This window comes from Oryzias latipes, chromosome 3 (assembly GCF_053564925.1).
Source record: "Oryzias latipes strain Hd-rR chromosome 3, Olatipes_Hd-rR_3.1".
In the NCBI taxonomy this organism is placed as follows: Eukaryota; Metazoa; Chordata; class Actinopteri; order Beloniformes; family Adrianichthyidae; genus Oryzias; species Oryzias latipes.
Window position 1 is genome coordinate 39,450,044 of NC_136239.1, and position 21,781 is coordinate 39,471,824.

Below are 21,781 nucleotides of genomic sequence, written 5' to 3' on the forward strand. Positions count from 1 at the left end.
TTCATCCTTTTATCCCTACCAGCTTTAAATTGTGTGCATTGTTCTCCGGTCACTTCAACATCCCATTTGCTTTCAACTGGCTTTTGCCATGAGGATTGTTTTGATTTGATTTGCTGGGATTGCGAGTCTCCTGCTGCTGACTCTTCTTCCTGCTTCCACCGCAAAGGATTTCAAGCACTGAAAAGCAAAGCACAACAAGGTTACAGGATTTTTACCCCAAAGGGGCTGCAGAAGTTCCAGATGATGCCTCTTCATGGGGAAACATTGATTCTTTTACAAAAACAAAGTTTCTACTAGATTACCCTCAGCTGCAGGTCTTCAGAACTGGGCTGGATGTGTGGCTGTAATGAGATCTTCGGGAGACGCTTTTTGTACAACCCCACAGCCAGCAAAGATTAACAGTTAGAGAAGTGATGCGTGCAAACCGAACCGTGATCCGACAGTTCAAGACACGTGATGTGTGACAGAACAGCCATGGCTGGTGCAAGAGAACGCCTCAGCCTTGTAGTCTGCATGTGTGAAGGCGTCTCTGCAGCATCCCTTTTTACACACAGGCTCATTCACCTGATTGCTGTCACACAGCCACTTCACACATTTGTACACATATTACACAGATGGAAATTGCATATGAAAATGCGTGAAAAAAGTTGTGGTCTTTATGTGAAATTTTCACAAGTAAATCATGTTAAAACCACGGAAGAAGTACGAATAAACCACCCAAAGAACAAGTAAACTTGGAACATGAACTGTGCGTAATTATTGCGCTGTTTATATGTAATTTATTAGTGATTTGTGTGTCAATTATGTAATTTTAACGTGATATGTGCGCCGTATACGCGGTATAAAGTTAAACATCTGTGATGCATGCTTGAAAAATGTAGTAGACATACGTGTAACGGTCATGGAAAGGCACAAATTTGTGTGTGCATCTCACAAAAATCATGCACAATTGCGTAGGATTTGCGTAATAATTGGGTATAAATTACGTAAAATACCATAAGCTGCATAATTCTCAACCGACCAAAAAGTTTGAACAGCTCAAAATCGAATTCGCACAAAGACCCGTCAGCTGAAACCCTCGACGGACATCTGCGTACATCAACACGAGAAACACTTCTGAATTATTTATATCACGAAAGAAAATGCGCTACATGTACGTGGTGGCTGTGCGTGGCCTTAAAATACACCGCCATCCCCACTGTTCACCTGCTGTCCATGAGCGCTAAGCGTGCACTTTTCGTAGAAGTAAGACACGGTTTACTGATGCAGTAAAAGCTCACGGAATCACCCTTAAAATCAGCCGTTAACCAATTCCCACACGGTGGAGGATGCTAACACCAGCTCATGAGGAAACCATTATTATTTAAAATATATTTTAACGTGTTAAATTTTCTATTTGTGTTGTTTTGGGGAATACTGACCTTTAATTTTTCAGATTTCTATAAAATATAAACATTTGATTAATTGCCAAGAATGCTGAATATTGTCCTTTTTGATTGACATTTGGTCCTGGGGGAGGGGCTTAAAAGTGTAAAGGGACTCATTTGTAAATAACGGCAAACTTTAGAACACTTTATTTCTTTAATTGTTTTACTTATGTTGAGCTTCTGACACAGGAAAAAGAGACAAAGTATAAATACACAAATATATTGTCAGTACAGTTTTTAACTGTGTTGTAAATGTTTTTTTTTTTGTCCTTCATGTCTGCTGGTAACGACACGTCTCCCCACCACCATTTGATTCCTCCAAATGCTGAGAAACAATGAAGAAAAATCACTAAATACATTTCAAATTTCTTATTGGTAAAAGTCATTATAGTTAAAAACAACTTATGTTCAGTTTTTTCAACTTTTTACCCATAATAAAGGACTTATTAACTGAAAAAAACAATGCTGTGTTGTAATAAAAAAAGGCCTTCAGCATCACAGAAAAAAGCAAATACTGTTTATTTATGCAGATTGAAGTCAAACTGAGATTTTAGGCAGTTTCTGACTCCCAAATTGTTTTTGTTAGTTATTTCTTTGGCTGATCGGTCGAGGCAGTGATATGGTTACTAATTCACAATTCAGCTCTTTTTGGAGAAAAACTGAACTAAACTTTGCTGCTCTGTTTTTTTTTTTGTTTCTTCTTTTTTTTTTATAAATCACTCCGCTCTTAAACCAACTCCTTAAAATGCATTGCATTTTCTTTTATGTCCAAAAAGGCAGCAGCAATGACAGGAAGTGTCAGGAGGTGCAAATCAAAGCTCAAATTACCACAGAGATTTTCCATAAATCCAGGGTTGTCTCAACATGACATCCTAATCCCTATTTGGTTGTAGGTTGGTGTTGTGGGTTGTGTGACTTGTTAGTTCCATGATGTTCACTTTACTTGTCATGCTGTAATAGCAGAAAGGATTTTGACGAGGAGAGACTGATGGATGGAGAGTGAAAGGCCGAGAAAACATGCTGTCAAGGCAGGTAATTCATTACAGAGCAAAGCAAAGACAAGATGTGATAAAAATGAGAACTTGCAGGTACATCAAAATAAGTTCTATTCTATTTTCTTGTTATTGACCATTACATGAGAACCCCTCCCCCTGGCGTTCCTAATACTCAGTCATTCTATTGGTCAGAATAAACATTCTTGCTCTGATACTTTTTTTTTTTAACATCTTCTTGATAATCCTCATTTTTTTCAACACAAATTAAACTGACCAACCAGATACTTGCTGGCCCCCAACGTCCAAAATGTTTGATTGACAGATTCACCTGAGCCTGCTTCCAAGTGTTGGAGGTGGAGACTTCCACTACGCGTACTCCTGATTTGTGAGAGTGGTTGCCATAGAAACAGTAACTCGGACCAATCACTGCTTACTGACAACGTCTGGCTCCGACATGACGGTGTCCATATTGCCAAAAAAAAAAAACTTAATTTGGTTGGAGCCAGCAGTAAACCGTTTCCTGTGGGTGATGTCACACTCACTAGCTCCGGTTTGTCAGAAACAGTCATTAGCAACGTTTCAATTGACGATGAAATTGCACTAATTCAATTTCCAATAATATAACTCGCCGAATGGAAACACAACAATTTTTTTAAAACTTGCATTTATTTAAAAAAAAGTTGTTGCGTTTTGACATAATATTTTGCAAAACTGACACTTTTTTCAAATTGAACGAGTCACGTGACCAACAACCGATACCCCTGGTTGTCTTGGGCGCTGCACAGCGGGCGCCACCAGAGGTCCCACAGCGTCACACAGCTCATCATGTCGGATGGAAATGTTGGATCCACAGCTGCTCTGGAAAATCACCAACAAGCATTTCCCAAAATGGCTTCATCTGTAGCCGCTCCCACGTGTAAGGAGCTCGCCACTCGACGGCCTGAAGAGGACGCCGACGTCTCCCTTGATAGATGATGATGAGCGCTAGAACCGTGGCAGCAATTTGAGTGTTTCTGCTGTAAATTTAAGTATTGATCACATCCGTCGCCGTGTTTTTGAATGATTTATCGCATGAGTTGGTTTATGTTTATTCGCATAATTATGATTTAAAGGAAATAAATGTAATTGCGAAATTATGTGTTTTTTTAACATTTCTAGAATTTTAATAACGTTTGGCGCAAATGCAGTTTTGTGTGATGGAAACACAATTGAAGTTTTCGACTTTGTCAGAAAACGTCTTGAGTCACAGTTAGAAAAGTCCCTTTGGGATGGAGCGGCCGCCTTGACTGCTTTGAATTTCAGATCAACTGAAAAAAAAAAAAAAAAACATTATTTGATTGTTTTCTGCAGTTAGCAGAAATGTTAGTGACCTCTGAGAAAATGACTTGATTGCTAACAGAAAAAGGAGGCCAAACATGTTTACCCGCTTGGATCCTCTTCCGTGTTCACCACAGCCATGGCAGAAGTTGAGAAGTTCAATGCAACCTCCCCCTTTTCTTTTTCTTTTTTTTTGTTTAATCCTGCATTGCGGTGAAGGACATTTACTTAAGCAACCTAACTGCAGAGGTAGATCCTGTTAGGATGTACAGCAAAGTCGGGATGGACTCTCAGATGTTCTTTGGATTTTAGATGGATCAGCCCTTTAAGTTCATGCAGTTCCAGAAAATCCAACACAGTGGGGTTTTTTCTCCTTCTTTCTTACCTGATAACTTTGACTCCATTCTCTCTTCAAATTTTCCTGGTGGTTTGTTAAGTTATCCGGCTTTATGTTTTTTCTCCTGCATACATAATTTGTTGATCTGAAGCTCTTAACTGTGGAGATTGCTCTTTTGTTCATGCTTCACTGTGTTCTGCCTTAAAGAACATATATTTGCATCTTCACTAATTGCTCACTGCCTTCTGGGACAAATTTGTTTTTCTTCAGAAAACATTTATTTAAATCAACAAGTCCAGATTTTTTTCTCTTTCTTTCTACTTTCCCTTCTCTTCTTGTCTTTGCTTTCCACTTTAGGATGCTTAAGGGTTGATCTAAATTGCACTTTTAATTTAAATTCAAGTGTTTGTCAGCAGCCTTGCTAAGCAACAATGAGCCACTGAGCTTTTGGAGCATTATTCATAAAAACCTGCAGAGTTTCGACCCAGTCGTGAGACTTGTGAAGCTTAATAATGACCTTTTTTCTAAATTTTTCCACAGTGCTGCCAGTACTAGAATTATATAACAGATAGAAGCAGCAATTATGGGAACACAAAAGCAGTAGATGTGCTTATCTGAGATACGTAAGGATTTAGGTTTTATTCATGTCAGTAAACACGGAAACAGGATTGTAGTGGCCTTGCGTAACAATTTCCATTTCTGATAATAATAAATGATTGCTGTGGAGTTTTAACAGTCAGCTCAGCCCAGGGTCAGACGTAGAACCAGTGTGGAGCGCTCTAACTTGGACCAGTGGATTCCCTGTAATCCCAGCTAATCCCACGAGGAGAGGGAAATGTTCATCTGAGAGGTCAGAAACGGTTAGAAAGAGGTTAGATAAATCAGATTAAAAGTTTTTTTTGTGCAATTTACAGGCAAAAAGGCATGCAAAAACATTAAAGATGTTAGATTTTTTTTAACCAAAGTCCTGGAGCATTTTAGATTCAGATGGGCTTTTTAAAGAGCACTGTTATGTCAAAGCTTCCGTCACCTATAATAGAAATAATAAATCCACATGGTGGTAAAAATAACTCAACCTGTTGAAGTGTCACAAGGCCTTTTAGAAGACCACAGACCTGGAGAATAACCTACATTTTCAAGAACAGCATTCACATTTGGGTTTTGAGAACATTGTATATTCAACCAGCTGACCTGGTTTGTTTAGCTAAAGCAAAAAAAAGATATATAGACTTTGTAGTGGTGGTGGATGTGGCAGTGCCAAGTGATGGGAACATCAGGAAGAAGGAACATGAGAAACTGGAGAAATACCAGGGACTCAGAGAAGAACTGGAGAAAGCCTGGAAAGTGAAGGTGACAGTGGTGCCTGTGGTAATTGGAGCACTCGGGGCAGTAACCCCCAAGCTGGAGGAGTGGCTACAACAGATACCTGGAAAGACCTCAGTCCTGAAAAGAACAGTGCTAGCAACAGCTAAGATACTGCAGGACCCTCAAGCTCCCAGGCCTCTGGTAGAGGACCCAAGCTTGGGTGAGAAACCACCCGTGGAAGAGTGAGAGGGGCGTTTTTTTTTAAATACATAGGAAATGTACACAATTAGCATAAAAAAACAAAAATACATAAAAATAAAATACATGTATCTAAATTCATGAATGTATGGGGTCCAAATAAAAGGATAAAAACCAGATGGTAAGCAAAAGAAAAAAAAAGTTGAAATCAGACTTATTATATGTATTAAAATATGTATTTTAAACTTGAAAGAAATTTTTTGGGGAAAAAAGTAAATTTGGAAAGAAATCTTAGAATTGAAATAAATGTGGGAAATTGGAAGTGAATAAACAGTCATTTTAACTTGAGTTTAAAAAAGCAGCGTCTGTTGTTGGCGCCGCCCGTGTCATCCTGTCTGTGATGCGGCCTACCGTGGTGACAATGTTCTCCCAAAGTTTGGTACATCGGTCAGAGGAGGGATGACACGGGCAGCGCCAACAACAGTCGCCATTCCGGACAGGATATGATGTCACCATAACTTCTGTAATGAGCCGTTAGCCAATAGGCTCAAAACCCCGCCCTCACATGTATTTAGGATCAACTCAGAAAACAAAAACGTCTGAAGCAAAACTGTGAAATGAGGACTGAAAGTGACGAGGAAGAGAAACAGGAAGAAAAAAAGCTGAAAATACAAAACAGCTGTTTTCATTTGGTAACAGTTTTAGCTCTATAGGTTTTTTTTCCCTTAGATTTTCAGTATTTCTTTAAATTTAAAACATTGTTTTTTTAATCTACAATTTTATTTCAAATGTTCTAGAATTCTAGAACAGTTCTTTTATATTAGTGACACATTTTCTTTCTATTTTATTGCATTTTTACTGCATTTAAATATATTGTGAATTAAAAAAAATTATAATGATACTTTTATTATAATACAGTTTTAAATTCAGAAGTTCACATTGTAAACTTAAAAGAAATATCGAATATTTGAAAAATAAAAAGATGATCCTGTATGATGTGCCGTATTCATTGTGACCTTCAAAAGTTTGGTACATTGGAGGACGGTTGACACCAACAGTGGACGCTGTTCTGAAGCGGACATTTCTTCGCCGTAACCTTTATAACTCAATGTCAGTCATGTCCTGGTGGCCAATGAGCTCAAAGCCCCGCCCCCATGTAAAACTTGGATCAACTTCAAAAACAAAAAGTCTGAATTAAAAATAAATTGACTGAAAGAGAAACGAAAATATGAAAATTAAAATGCAGAACAGCAGCTATTACATATTTATCTTACACTTGAAAAAAGTTTTAGGTTTGTAGCTTATTAAATATTAAAATATGTTTTTCAAATTTTCTATAGTTTTTTTAAAGTGTAATTTTTTTTTGTTTTAAATTTACTATTTTTAATTCAAGCTTTTTTTTAATTTACAATTTATTTCAAATTTTAAAGCAGGTTTTTATTTTTTTATTTTTTCTAATTTACACTTTTTTTTAAACTTTTAGCTGATCCTGATTTGACCCCATCGTTACTTTGAACATCCCTGATTAATTAAACCGTAGAAACAAACGAGCATCCAGAACGCTGTTTCATATTTCTAATAAGAATGTCTTTAGTCTGTTCCAGGAATGCTAAGTACGACTTTTAGCAGAGTAGTGGAGGTAAACCTATTTCTGTAATAAATGATATGAAAGGGAACATTAAATGTTTTGGTTTTTTCCAGAGCTTTTGTCCTGTCACATCCTCAAAAAATTTCCACTTCATTTATAATGTCCTCAGTAAAAACAAGCTGGGGTTTGGGGGGGTTTGGCTCCATCAATGGGGGCAGAAGCACGTGGAAAAGAAGGAAATAATTTAGGACCACATGTTGTCAGGAGGGTAAGAGATTAAGTCTAATTTCAAAGTGTTCATTAAAGATAAAGATCTGGTTTTTCCTATATTATTGTAAATGCTCTAAAGATGTGTTGCTGTATTAAATGAAGCTGATCTAGTTGGCTCAGATCTGTGGCAGAAAAACAGTTCAAACAAATCAACTTTTTGAACATGAACTACTTGCCAGTACATCTGTGTAAACAGTGGAATGGATGGTTATGTTTTTTTTCTCTCCAACTCACAGAGATTTATTTAGAATTTCTAATGAGTGATAAAAGAATGAGCGATTTGGCAGAATGCTTGTTTGTCTGACTTACAATATTGGAAGGAAACTTTGTTTGGTTTCCTTCTTTTTTAACTAGTGATTGAAAGTATAAAATGTTAACCACGCAATGTAAGAAAGACGTTAAAAATGTGTTTGTTGCTGGTCTGTTTTGGGCAATGCAAGTTTATTTCTACAGCACATTCTGTATAAATAGACATTTCAAAGTGCTTTGCATAAAACAGTAAAAGAAACAGCTAAAATACATTTTTGAGTGGTTGTTCAATAAAAATTTCAAGAAAAGTTAAAAAGAGCTGAATTTTAATTTAAAAAAACCCCGAAGAAGTCATGTAAGTGGAATTATCTTTTTCTCTACAGGGATTTCGGCTCATTTCAAGGATGTGTGTTTCATTTAAAAAAAACATAATATGAAACACATAATTGATTCTCCAAATTATATTAGAAAATAAGCAGAATTGCCTGAAAAATCTGCATCAATACCAAAAGTCAATACCAAAAGTAGTGGAAAAATGTTATGTCAAGTGGGACACATTTAATCCGGGGCAGATTTTCCGTCTGAATACACCCAAGCAGATCTGGTCCGGGATCGCCCTCGTACCCGTCTTTTGATTTTGGGTCGTTTCTGATAGACTGAGCTTCGATTCGCTCTGTGTAGGCTCAGTGCTCGGAGTGGAACAACTGGACCAAAATGGCCACCGTAGCCAGTAAATGCAGTAAATGTAAAGCAACAGCTCACTGAAATGTGGCCAGATTAACACAGGCTCTTTAAACAACTTTTAACGTGATAGGATTGCTTCTCACACTGTTTTCCAGACAGTCCATCCCTTGTGCTGTCCTATGGGGTCCAGATGACCCCCCCCCCCCTTCCATTGACGTGTTCTCCCTACCATGACAAAGGTGGATAAAGGTGGAAAGATTTCATGTAATCCATGGACACCAGTGAAGATCACAAATCATTGAAGAAAAAAGGTTCAGAGCACTGTAGTGGGTCTAGATGACCCCACTCCCCATGTTAAAGTGCCTAGGATAGCACAAGGGTTACATGTCACAAACACTTATCAGCGTACCTTAGCCATCCTCTCCTTAGTAACTTCCTTGCAGCCACCTTCCTTGGAACCACCTCTGCACGCCGTACCACAGTAACAACTGTTGTACTTGACGTTGATACAGACGTTCAAAATTGATCAACCTAACATAAAGTTTGAATAGGTGAACTATTCTGATAAGGACTGCAAAGCCTGGTACTTCCGTCTTCTTTGTCTTGTTAGTTTGCTCCACCCTCATAATTCCTGGCCAATGACTGAAGAGATCTTTAGTCACATGGTTTGTTTACAAACTTTGGCTGGAAACCAAAATGTCTGGTTGACGGCAGTCTGAATACAGATCAAAACAAGGTTCAGGACTCGGTCCGGACCAACAGACTTTTCCAGTCTGAATACCGGTACTCCCTAAGATTAACATAGGGGGGCAAATGCTTTTTTTTTTTTTTTTTGTAAAAATCAAACAAAACAAGAAAGTCAAATTAGCAGATCACTCCTGTGTAAAGCATAAATGCTACATTTGCTAAACAAAAAACAAAAAACTAAGAACATCAAAATGAGCAAATTAACCTTGAACATTTCTGCAAAAAGCCAAATATTAATTGGGTAAACAAATCTGATTTCTTCACACTAAAAGTCTTTTCATCACATTTGATTGGGGTTTTAATTTTGAATTCTCTGCCTCCATCTACTCACTGGCTTTTGCTTAAACGCTAAGACCTGTAAACTTTGTTTTCTTCTCTGCAGATCTTTCAGGGCCTCTTGTGTGTTTTCTACAACCTCGGCGACGGCGATTTCAACCTGACCCTGCCAAGCTATCGCCTTGACAACGGCGACTGGCACGAGGTCTTTCTCGATCGCCACGACAGCGAGATGACATTGAAACTGGACGGAGGGGGAGGACAGCGGGAGGTGACGGGATCAAAGGGAAGAAGTCGGGAAATCGTTGTTGACCAAAGTGCGGTGATGCTGGGAAACACCTTCTCCCCGGGGATCAACAAGAGCTTTCAAGGTGGGTGGTCCAAGCAGGCAGCTTCCTCTGGGGATTTGCAGGATTTCTTAGGATGTCTGGGACTTTTTCTTGTAGTCAGATTAGCTTGTGTTAGTTCAAGTTAGAGTAAAGAAATGCTGCTTCTGCACAGTGCAATTCCTTTTTAAAGGTAAGATACATATATGACCAGCTTCCTGATTCTGTTAAAGTGACCATGATCAGATATTCAGACATTTGGCACAGTTTGCTTTGATGTCCATCCTTCAGTCAAACACGGAGAGATTTGGTGTTTGCATGGGAGTTTCTCCATTAACACAGGATCTCTGAAGATATGAGGGGAGGTTTTCTGCAGACGTTTGATCCACAGACTTCATCGTGATTCAGTCAATTATTAAACTTCTCTTGAACTGTGCAGAAACAGGTGGAAGAAAAGTTAATCCATACAAAGACATGCTGCGATTTGGGACTGAATCTGGATTTTTAGAAACACTCGTCTTATTCTGAAAGGTGTTTTTTTTATTGACTTTGTATTTTATCCATTTCATTTTAAAATAATATTTTAAGATCTCTTTTTCAAAATAAAACTTCCTTCTGAACCAGATTATAAATAGAACATAAACAATATAAGTTGTTCTTTTTTCCTCTGCAGCCCAGCTGAACAGTGTCCTAAGTGGCAGAAAATAATAAGCAGATTCACCATTATTGATACTATCAATATTGTTATTGTAACAGTTATTGTAATACATTTTATTAGGAACTTCTCCAAGTAGGAAAACTCTAAAAAATAAAAAAAAATAAAGATTCTTAAAATATGCCTCGATTTTGCAATAGGATTATATAGAGTTCAGAAAAGACGGTTATTTAAATCTGTTCAAGTGAAGAAGTCTGACAAAAAATGTTGCTTATTAAAGTTTAACGTTTTTAAAATAGATTATCAATCAGAAACCTCAGAGGAATTACCCAATTCCCAGTGGTTTGGATGTGACAGAATTACAGGACAAACGCTTGCCGCTGTAATTGCTGCCAAATTGGCTCCACATGGTATTGATTCTGGGGGCTGAAGACAAATCAACAAAGTTTGGGTTTTGCTTGTTTGACAGTTAGAATGACATGTTTTTCCAAAGAGGAAAGCGTGTAATTCAGGCCTCTGGAAAATGAACTGTAATTGTCCGTTTGTGTGTACATGTGTGTGGTTCCTGAGGCTCCAACAACACATACCATGGAGTGTTACACACTACTCTAAAGAGTCTAAATAACTCTTCATACGAGAACAAACTTAGGGTTGCTGCTATGCTGCTTTATTAAAGCTATTAGTTTGACCCCCAGCTGGTGGAAAATGACCCCTACTGACCCAAATGTTGGACGATTCTTTAAAGAAACTAAAGATAGATGCAGGAGACAAAGGGAATGAAACACAAACCGCAAAAGGGTACTTGAAAAATGATTTAATTAAAGCATATCTGCAGAATGTTCTGGCAGGATTCTTAAGCCAGAGTGAAGTTTGGATTTAATGTGACGTGTTTGATGTGACAGAGTCATGCGAAAAGATTGCTGTGGCACTGAGGCCACTTGAGGCTGCTTAACAAGAATTCATTTTCAGATTCCAGAAAAAGATCCTATGCTCCCGAGCTCTTCAATGATTGACGCTACTCTGTGATGATTGATTTAACCGCATGCATGAGGAAACGTTTTTAGTGTGAAACTGAGAACTTCGTAAAGGTAAGAGTTCCTATAAAAAAATACCAGCGTATAACTTACCAACAATTAGGAAAACATCTCACTAATTTATGTGATTTATTACAAAGAAATCCACAAATTCGTATTATATATTTTATGTTGTGTTTTTATGATCAGGAACTATATTGTCTACACGAAGACTTGTACATCCGTGAGGAACATCACTGTTCTTTTGAACGCCGTTCTACAATAGTGGATGTGTATTTATGTTACTTTACAAAAAGTAACATATGGTGACGTTTTGGAGAAAAAGGAAAAACACAAAAGGAGGATTGTTCATTTTGGAAACGGAAACATTCAGGTTGAAAGCAGAGCTAAAACCTTAGTCACATGACCCATACAGGTGCTGGTTTTTGGGTTGTCTGGGTCTGTGGAGGGTCGTATAGAGGAGCGGCTGCATCTTCGAGGTAGAGGAGGTGCGTCTTGCCGTCTCCTTAACCCTTGTGCTATCTTAGATGACCCCACCCTTCCATTGACGTGTTCTCCCTACCATGACAAAGGTGGATAAAGGTGGAAAGATTTCATGTAATCCATGGACACCAGTGAAGATCACAAATCATTGAAGAAAAAAGGTTCAGTGCACTGTCTAATGGGTCTAGATGACCCAACTCCCAACGTTAAAATGCCTAGGATAGCACAAGGGTTATTAAGGCTTGTACGGCCACCTAAAGGGAAGTCGTAATAATGGAACGTACAATTGTCCTGTGTGTGATAAGTGTATTATGAATTATTTGTAAGGACAATGTAAGTTCCACGCACTCATGATGGACGGGTGATGCTCTCCTGCGGTTTTCTTACGCCACACACTAGTTGTTAGTAAGGTGCCAGTACTGACCTCTTCTTGACCGCACACCAATGCTGCGCGCATGGGGGTGCGTGTAGGACAGCCATAGGATGTCTAGCAGGCAGGCCGCTGGCAAGGAGCGTGGACGTATCACGTGAAACAGCACTTATGAGCTCCATGACCAGCACAAATGATTTAGGGGTTGTAAAAATGTAAACTTTGTACGACAAGCCTGCAAGTCACCTAATTTATACTTACTTACCCAAATGTTTTCACTATGACCTGCTCATAGAATAAATGTGACACAAATGTGCATGACTGTCGGTCTACAGGTTCACTGATCAGTCTACGACCTTGATATCTTGAGTGGACCACCTGTGTGCCCCGTACAAGTTTAACAACCTGTAAGGACAGTTGAGACAAGTGCTTTACCAACCCTACGATAGCGTCCCCTATACTGTACGTCATGAGTGGTTAAGGGTTCAACTTCCATTAGCTTTAAAAAGGCTTCACGATACATTTACCACACGCAGGAGAATGGTACATTCCATTATCATGACGTCCCTTAAGGTGGCCATTCCAGCCTCAAGGGAACTACAAAGACACACCTTAAAATGCAGTCGCTCTCCTCTATGACCCTCCACAGACCCGGACAACCCAAAAACCTGCAAGACCTGAACAGGTCTACCCGCCCATACCAGGGGGTGTGACTAACGCTTTAGAATCGTTGCAATGTGAGTCATTCAATGCCAACTGGAGTGGTTACCATATCGGAAAAACGTTTAAATGTTAACCTCTATGCCTATGAAATGATAGATGATTCCAGAAAAGCATCAACCCTTCATTGGCTTCATTCTGTTTTAAGATTTAGATTATTTAAAATGTACTAAACCAAGAAAGAACCAACTTCTTTGATCATTTGTTTGGCCCTAATATGAATTTTGAAACATCTGAATTATTTTCCTACTGGATTTCAGCTTGAAGGACTTTGTTTGCCCTCTCAGGTCTTTGACAAATCCCCTCATCATTCACTCTACCAGCAAACCAAAGCCAATATTTCACAAATTCTGCCAAATCAGGAGAAAAAAAAAACTCATTTGAGAGAAGCCTGAAAATCGCTACCTGTTTGATGGGGCCGAGGAAGCCTCTCTAATGAGGAGTGAAATGTCTCCAGGAGCCGAGAAAAAAGCCTTCTGTTCAAACACTTAGGAATCTAAGGAAACATTTTGACATTTGAAAAAAGTGAGAGTCTGTTTGATATCTGAGAGAGGAAGAGGTCAGAAGTAAAAGATACAAGCACAAAGTGAAAGAGACTGAGAGCTCCCTGGAGTTAGACAGTAAGAAAGGCAGACAGCTGTGCCTCTGGCAGTGAAGAACAATGCAGGACTTTTTTTCCTTAATTGATTTTAAAAGCATTTCCTTTCACATGGGCAGTGGTGATGCATTTTGGCAGCCGGAGTGGAAGCTGTGTGTCCACGATTGTTTGCTAAAGCATTCACTTTAGTAAAAAATTCCTTTTCAAAACCTGACAGAGAGCGAATAAAATTTTAACTAAATGTGGCAACTAAGTCATTAGGCTAAAAGGCACTTCAAAAGTACATCCTCAGCCAGACACAGCGAGTCACACTTTAAGATATTACTCGTTTCAAGGTGGAGGATGCCCACGAGGGAATCAGTCCTCGTTACAGAGGCGAACTCTGCACATTAAAGGAAGTAAAACCAGACAGCGGACCCCGCCGTTCTACCGTGCTCTTCTCACCACGACGTGTGCAAAACACGGCGGGTGATGCAACGGAGCACAATAAAACCTAAAGTTTGTGACTTTTTTAGGCTGACTTTAAATTACATCATGCAATCCCTATGCATGATAACATCACCATTATATTCTGTGCTAGGATGTGTTTAGGGTTAGAGTAGCTGCAGAGTAGCTGCAATGGTTGTAAATCTGATTAGAAATTATGCAGATTTAGGAAATTTCTCTATGGAGTTTTTTTTTTTTTTCATTCAGTCACTTAGTTTTTTGCAGGTTTCTCAGACAAATCTCCAATTTGCTCTTCATTTAGGTTCTGTAAGTCATAAAAAGGAGAAACAGTGAAAGTTTTATGAATCTGACTAAGTGGAGACATAAATGAGAATCTGACTTTGTGAAATGTAATGAAATCGCAAGAGCTGAATACATTTTGTCTAAAATTTGGAAACTTTTTTAGCAAATGCAATTTGGTTGGAATAGAGAATTCTAACAAAACATGTCTAAGGAAAATTGATCTTAGAATGTATTTCTGAGTATTTGCTGTGAATCAGAAGCAGACAAAAACTACCATTTTGTAGCAATGACGTAGGTGCAACAATTGGCGGGCAAAAAGCTCCCTGCTCCGTTCTGATCATCCACCTGCAGATGATTAGATCCATCTTTGTTTTCCTCGTCTGAGCTGGAATCTGCATCAGAACTGGACGTCTTGATAGATCCGGTGTTGCTCGCCATTTTTGTTGCACCACTAATGTTAGGTAGGAGCTGTGAGGGCTGGAAGCTAAGAGGAGATCACATAAACAAATGGATGATGGGAAAGGGGGGTGGGTTTACTCTGCGCCAACGGTCCCGACCTCAACCTTAGAATTCAATTTCTAATGAACTCCTGCTGCTCTGCTGAAACTATGTCTTAGAAAACAGTACAGGTTTCTTGATTTTGGCTAAAAATGACAAAATCCTAATCAAAAAATACTTTGAAAATAAATCCAAACATCTACAATCCTACTTCATGCATTTCATTGCTGGTGAATTTTTTTTAACTTTTAATTTGGGAAACCAAACTTTGGAAACTCTCCTGTAAATTTTTATTTGTCTCCTGCACTGCCGCCAGAAAACCTTTTTATATTATCAACCAAAAAGTTGAACATGCATTCAAGAAACCCAAATCTCTCTAAAAATGTGACGTTAGTTTTGTTTTGAAAAGCTTTGAAAAACATCTTTAAGTCTCCAGCATCTCAGTACTCTGAGGCACATGGGGCAACAGAGACCAAATGTGTTCAAACTCCTTCATAAATGCTGTTTGGTATTTGACGTAGCAGTCATTTAAAGACTTTGTGAAAACCTGATCCCATGAAAACTTCTACTAACACTGATAAACTGTTTTGAGTTGAGGTTTGTTTTGTCATATTTACTGACCTTTATTCTCCAAACCTTCCACAAATCTGTTTGGAGTCTCCCTGGAGACGTCTGCTTTGAAAACCTCCTCTGCAAATCCTTTGTGCTTCTTTACCTTTTTACCCTTTTTTCTTTTTCATTATTTGAGTGTTTTTGTTTCCTCAAAGATAAAAAAGCAGCGGTTTTAAAAATATCAATACCCGACCCTGGTTCAGGCTCACAAAAAACTGACAGAAGTAATTATGACTTTCGTCAAATTCATCGAGCTCTTCCTCTCTTTCCTTGTCCTACCTGGTGTCTCTTTTTACATAATGAAAACACAGAAGTGGCCGGTTCTGATGATGATCTAAAACTTAAAGACGTTCACTAAGGTCAAAGGTGAAAGCAGGGGAACATTTACATAATACTGAATAGGGAATAATTTATACTCAACTCCTGAATGAAGTATGTTGGATGTCCTGATCCTGTGTGTCTGCTTTAGTGATACTTGCAGTATTTATGCAGTTGTGTAAAAAAAAAGTTCAAGCAGGAAGAAGGTGAACGCTGCTCGTGACGCTATTCAAGGGGTGGACTTTTATCAGAGATGTTTGCTCTGCTTTGCAGGTGTGAACACTCACACCACACCTGTACTGCTAATGTCATTAAGTGTGCCGCAGTTCAGTTCAAAACACAAGAGTGTCCAGCGGACCAAACATAGAAACTAAAATCTCTAAGCACCATGCACAGTGAGCAGAGATGAAAGCAGACGACAGCTTAAGAGAGTTTTTTAATGAAAAAGTCAGGAACTGTTTACTTGGCTGGTTTTTTAAGGGTTGCTGGTGATTATTGATTTAGAATGGACAGAAACTGATGGTTTTTTTTTTCTCCTGGCCTGGTCAGAAGACTGACATTCATCAACAAAGGAGATCATCTGCACAATGACCAGCAAAAGCTCAAAGCACTTAAACGTCCATTTAGCCAAAGAAAGAAAAGAACTCTGGCTTCAAATGTTAAAACGTCTTTGTTTTTTTTTTTTCCTTAAACTGCTTTTCTTCCCGCAGGCTGTATGAGGGATTTGCGTCTCAACGGACGCTACTTGGCGATGGACAGCAAGCCAAGAGATGGGGTTTCCCTGGTCAGCCAACAAGGGCTCTCTGTTGGGTGCTTGTCAGACTCCTGCAAGAGAAACCAATGCAGCCCCCCCTTTACCTGTGTTGACCTGTGGAGAGTACACGAGTGCAGGTACGCGCACACTCGCGCACATTTAAGTGAAAGCAGAATTTAACACAACAATACTTGGCCCAAACCTCATCCTTTTAAATCCAGAGGAGTAGAGATGAGACCTGACAGCAGCTGACTCCCTTTGAAAGCACTTTTCAGCTTCTGGTGTTGACATGTTTTGGTTTGGCTGTGGTAAAGCTGCAGTGGTCAGGTGTCACAGCTCAATTTCACAGAAAGAAAAAACAATGTGAACTTCCCAAGCCTTTGATACAGATCAAAATATCTGATCAAAAACGTAAAATATTGCAGCTTTTCTTTATTTAAAAAAAACTTTACGTAGGGTCAGGAAAAGTAGTTTCATCAGAAGCCTTTAGGTGTAACCATTGCTGTTGATCAATGCATTATTATTGTAGGAAAATGACTGCAGGGATGCAAAACCACTCAAGAGTTTATTGCAGAAATATTTTTTAGAAAGCACAAAGGCCTCTGAGGCTTAACTGAGCTAAATCTGCACAATATTTGGAGAAAATATATCTAAAAAAAATGCAAACTGGTGCACAGATGTTTGGCGCCAAAGTACAACGGGTTAAAACTATGCCAGATGTCAAGCATGGCAGTGAAAGTTGGTAATAAGGGCTTAAAATACTGTCACAAAAATTAGACACTTCCCTTTTTTTACCATAAAACCTGTTTGTGAAAGTTTTGTGAGTGAGGCCAAAAACAGATGCAACCTTACTAAAACTGACTTAATGTAGGATTTTCATATCTTGAGAGATAGATCCAAACTTCACCCGTTGGGTTTTCACACGTTGATTCTTCAGACACAGTCAGGTCGTCTTTAGCGGAAAACGAGAAGAGATTGTCAAAAGTTGTTGTTCATCTTACCTTGTCATGGTTTAAGCTAAGGTCACTAATGCCAAAATGCCACCACGCGGCGACCTAAATGTCAGCTACCTCACCAGGCCGCGCAGTGGCTCTTGTAATCAGACTCCATTCCCATCGTTCATGTTAACGATCTGTTTGGTTTGTTCGTAAAGACCACATCTCTAAAGAATTTGAGTTTGTAACTTTGTTTTTGATGCACATCGTATCGTTTTGTAATTCTATTTTGTGCACTGCACATATTTTCTTGTGCTCTGAGAATGCGCTAGCAGTGCGCGTGCAGGGAACATTACCCCGGTCTACTGGCGGCCGATGGCACTGGATACTAGACACTTACACATTGCCCAGTCAGAGCTGCTGCCAGCCGGCGACCCAGCTGTGACCATTCATGACCACGCCAACAGAAAAACCAGGCGGCAGCAGCTAATCTTGAAGATTCTGCTGAAGTCTTCTATGTTTTCAGAAAGGTTTTTTGCTTTGAAATTTACAAGAGTTATGACACAAAATGGGAATACTCCTTATTTTGGACTCAAACATTTATTTAGTCTCTACTTGTTTGATTGTTGTAATAAAACATTAAAATGGTTTGATGTCATTTTTTGTGATTTTGTGATTTTTTGTGATTTTTCCAGTAAACAAGATAGAAATGTGTGTGTATATATATATATATATATATATATATATATATATATATATATATATATATATATATATATATATAAGCCTAAAAAGATGACTATCAATCTTTGCCACAAAAAAGCTTTAGAAAAATTCTAAAGTAAAAAAAAGAGCTCAAAAAGGTCCCGACCTACTAAAATTGCCACAACACTTTTCAGTTTGTATTTTGGACCCATAAATCTGTTTTATTTAGATTTCCTTACTATCTCCAGTTAATGAAGGTCATTATCTTTTTTTATAACTTGTGTATAAATGTTTACGTCGCTAAAATAAGTTATTTAATATCTTAAAGGTGTTTGATTATGTACACCAAAGATTGCACACCAGGAATGATTGGATCATTACGCTTTGAGCCTTCCTGTAGATGGAGTGTCGGTGTAATGACTCTGAAACCTCAACAGAGACACTTCATTGAAACTGCTTGTATCGGTGAAAGAGCCATCCTTCATCAGCTCTAACAAAATTATCCCAGGAAGTTTGGGGAATTGCTGAAACCGTACGATCCTGAGCTTCACAGCTTCAGACGGAGAGGAAAAGTTGCGGCATCGGTCTGTGCTGCATCGACTGCCACCGTTCTTTTATCTTAGATTTACATTTTTGTCGTAGCAAATACAGTAATGCCATTGAACACATTTCATGTGATTGCCGATGCAGCAGCAGCAGCAGCAGCACTGCTGCTAGATTATCTTCCCACTGTCTAAAGATAAGATGGATAGAGGTCATTTACTTTTTACTGTCGATAGAATGCAGGCTCCAAGGAGCCCAGGCTCCCAGTTCTGGAGATCACTCCATTTACAACTGCTGAACTGTGTCTTCCATCTTCTAGAAAGTGATATGTTATGCAGAAAAAACACATTATTTTTGTTGTTTAAGAGTAAATATTTGATCATAGATCCAAATGACGTTAGATTTAAAGCTGTAGTACAGACTTTAAAGGTAATCTTTATGGAAGACGAGGTTTACCTGGAGGTAAAGAGTTCACTCCACTCCCTAAAACATACAGCAATGAACCAAGCGGCAAAGAAATGATTGAAAAAGCAGCAAACCTTTGATTAGTATCTCAAGAGAATGTCACCTTGAGGAAAAACGCGCCTTTGTTTCTTTTTCTGTTTCTGACTTTTGCCTCATAAACCTCTAAATGTTGTTGGGAAAAGCATATAGAGACGCATGGAAGTGAATTTTAAATCTTCTAAAGGGGTTTTAAATATGTGTGTTTATTCTTAGTTAGTTTATACTAGTTAGTTAGTTACTTAGTTTATACTAAGTCGATGTTTTTGCTCTTTTAAGATCTGCTAGTCCTTAATTTGTCCTTCAGTGGGGAAATGTCCAAATTGCAGCGTTCCAATTTTCAATAGGATCAAAAGAAGGTGTGTACATTTTAAAAATATTTATATCATGGTCTGGGTGAATATTTGATTCTGATTGGCTGTTAAAAAGTGATAATGGACACCAATAAAGAAGTCAAATAGTCTGAAAGTTCTATAGTATTGCTGCCTAAACACCAGTTGGTGATCAGATCAGCAGAAACTTGGAACAAAGGTATATGGATAATATTTTAAGAAACTGCTTAGGTAACAATGAATCACAACAACAATACAGCAGAACTGATCAGTTATTTTATGGTTTCCTTTAACCTTTTGATGGAATTGGATAATTGTGAAGACTGGAAAGCAGCAAATAGAGAAGAGAATAGGAGGAGGAGAAGAGACACATGGAGGAATTGAACAATTTAGAGGATGACAATGACAATGCAAACCCAAAGAAAAATGGACAATTAAAGCATTTAGAAATACTTTCTGGCTCAAAAAACGTACCCATCAGAAAAAAACAAGATTAAAGTACTATTGATTTGATATGTATTTCCTTCATAAGTAACCATCATATAAGAATAATGGATTGGATTTATCTGCGCTTTTCCAGACGCTCAAAGAGCTTACAATGTGTCCATTGTTCATTCACTCTTCATTCGTACTTGGTGATGGTAGAGGCGTGGCTGCCGGTTCGCGGCTACGGTCCCTCTGACCATCACCGGGATCATTCATGCACGTTCGTGCTGGTAGGCAGTAGCGTTAAGGGTCTTGCCCAAGGGCCCTCACTGGGTGGTGTTAACTGTTCACCAATTCAATTGCTTGCTCATTCCCCCCCCCGGGAATCGAACCCTGGTTTCCTGCATGTCAGTCCTTCACCATACCAACCGATGCGTCGTCCATTAATTTTTCATTATGGACACCTTAAAGGGCATATTTACGATGTCATCCAGGGAAAAAGTATTAGATCATTGCACCATAGGCCAGGTTAGAGTCAGTTTAAAGTGAATGGTGGTTTGGGGTGATGAGAAAATACCTGAAAATGTGTTGATTTGACTTGAGTCCTTTCAAGAGCAAGTGACAACAAAACACTTAAAAATAAAACGGCACAACCACCAATAAAAAAAAAAAAAGTAAAACAACTTTATCTGAAGCAAAAAGAGCTACACTTTGCTCACGTGTAACCGACATTGCGCTCACTGAAACTGGAAAAAGTTCATCTTAATATCCCTAAAATCCATCAGAAACTACAGTTCCCAGAGCCCCACCCATTTTACATTTGGTATCACTGACACCAGACACCAGGAGGAGATCCTTTAGTAGTGTGCAGTGTTTGGGAGATAATCAGGTTAGAAATGTCCTCTGCACAGTACACATTTGTATTGATGGTAGTCAGGAGAATAAAAGGCTAAGCCCCTTCACACATGCCAAATTAAAAACAAATTTTTCCTTCTTTTTTTTTAAACAAATTTATACCTTTCAATTGCAAGTACCAACCAGAAAACTGTCAAGCATAAAACCAAAAATGAGAAGATTTTAACTTCTGAAAACTTTGCTGTCCTGCAACGAGGAAGTGTTGCTATTTGTGTTGCATGCATGAATGAGGGGAACTGCAGCACTAAAAGTCCTGCTGCCCTCTGCTGTGGTCCACTTCCCAACATCCTTCTTCGACCGGTAATGGCTCTCAGCTGCTCCATTCTTCAGTTTCTTACTTCACAGTGTATGGCTCCCGCATGGCAGCCCACCTACTACTGCCACTCACTGGCAAGCTCTGCACTCTCCTTCTGCTTCTATTTTTACTGACCTTAGGTGAATATTCAACAGTAAATGTTGCACATAAGAGATGGGACGAGCTGCTGGAGTCTGATCAGCAACAGCGTAGCCTTGTGGTTGTGATGGAAACTTGTAACTTAAAAGTCTTTTGTTAAAAACAGTGATGTAATCCATCAAAACTCCTGTTGCATCAAACGTGTGGAGCCACACCACATGAACTGTAACATAACAAAAAGGAAATATATGATTTTCAGACCTGTTAACTATTGAAAGACACAACTCTAAACATGAGAAGCTGCAAATTAAAAAAGAAAATGTAACTGTAACTTACAATCCCAATAACATTTAAAGTATATTTTAATTTACATGTAGAGGATTAATAAACATAACGTAAGTCGTGCTATATTCCCAAACACGATAAAACTTGAGATAAATAACACATCATGCTATAAAATCCAACTAAAATGCAGATGAGGCAAGTGCATCCATACGGCTTCAGCGGGACTCATAAAGGTTAACCGTAACCTGGAGGGTT

General features: G+C 38.7%; 1 protein-coding gene across 1 annotated transcript in view; it reads left to right on the forward strand.

Annotated features, from left to right (window-relative positions):
• Nucleotides 1–21,781, forward strand: part of si:ch211-186j3.6 (neural-cadherin) — a 445,044-nt gene that overhangs the window by 373,452 nt on the left and 49,811 nt on the right. The window contains exons 33-34 of the mRNA XM_023953704.2: nt 9,500–9,764; nt 16,447–16,627. Coding sequence (XP_023809472.1) covers nt 9,500–9,764; nt 16,447–16,627 — 446 coding nt within the window. The remainder of the gene's footprint in view (nt 1–9,499; nt 9,765–16,446; nt 16,628–21,781) is intronic.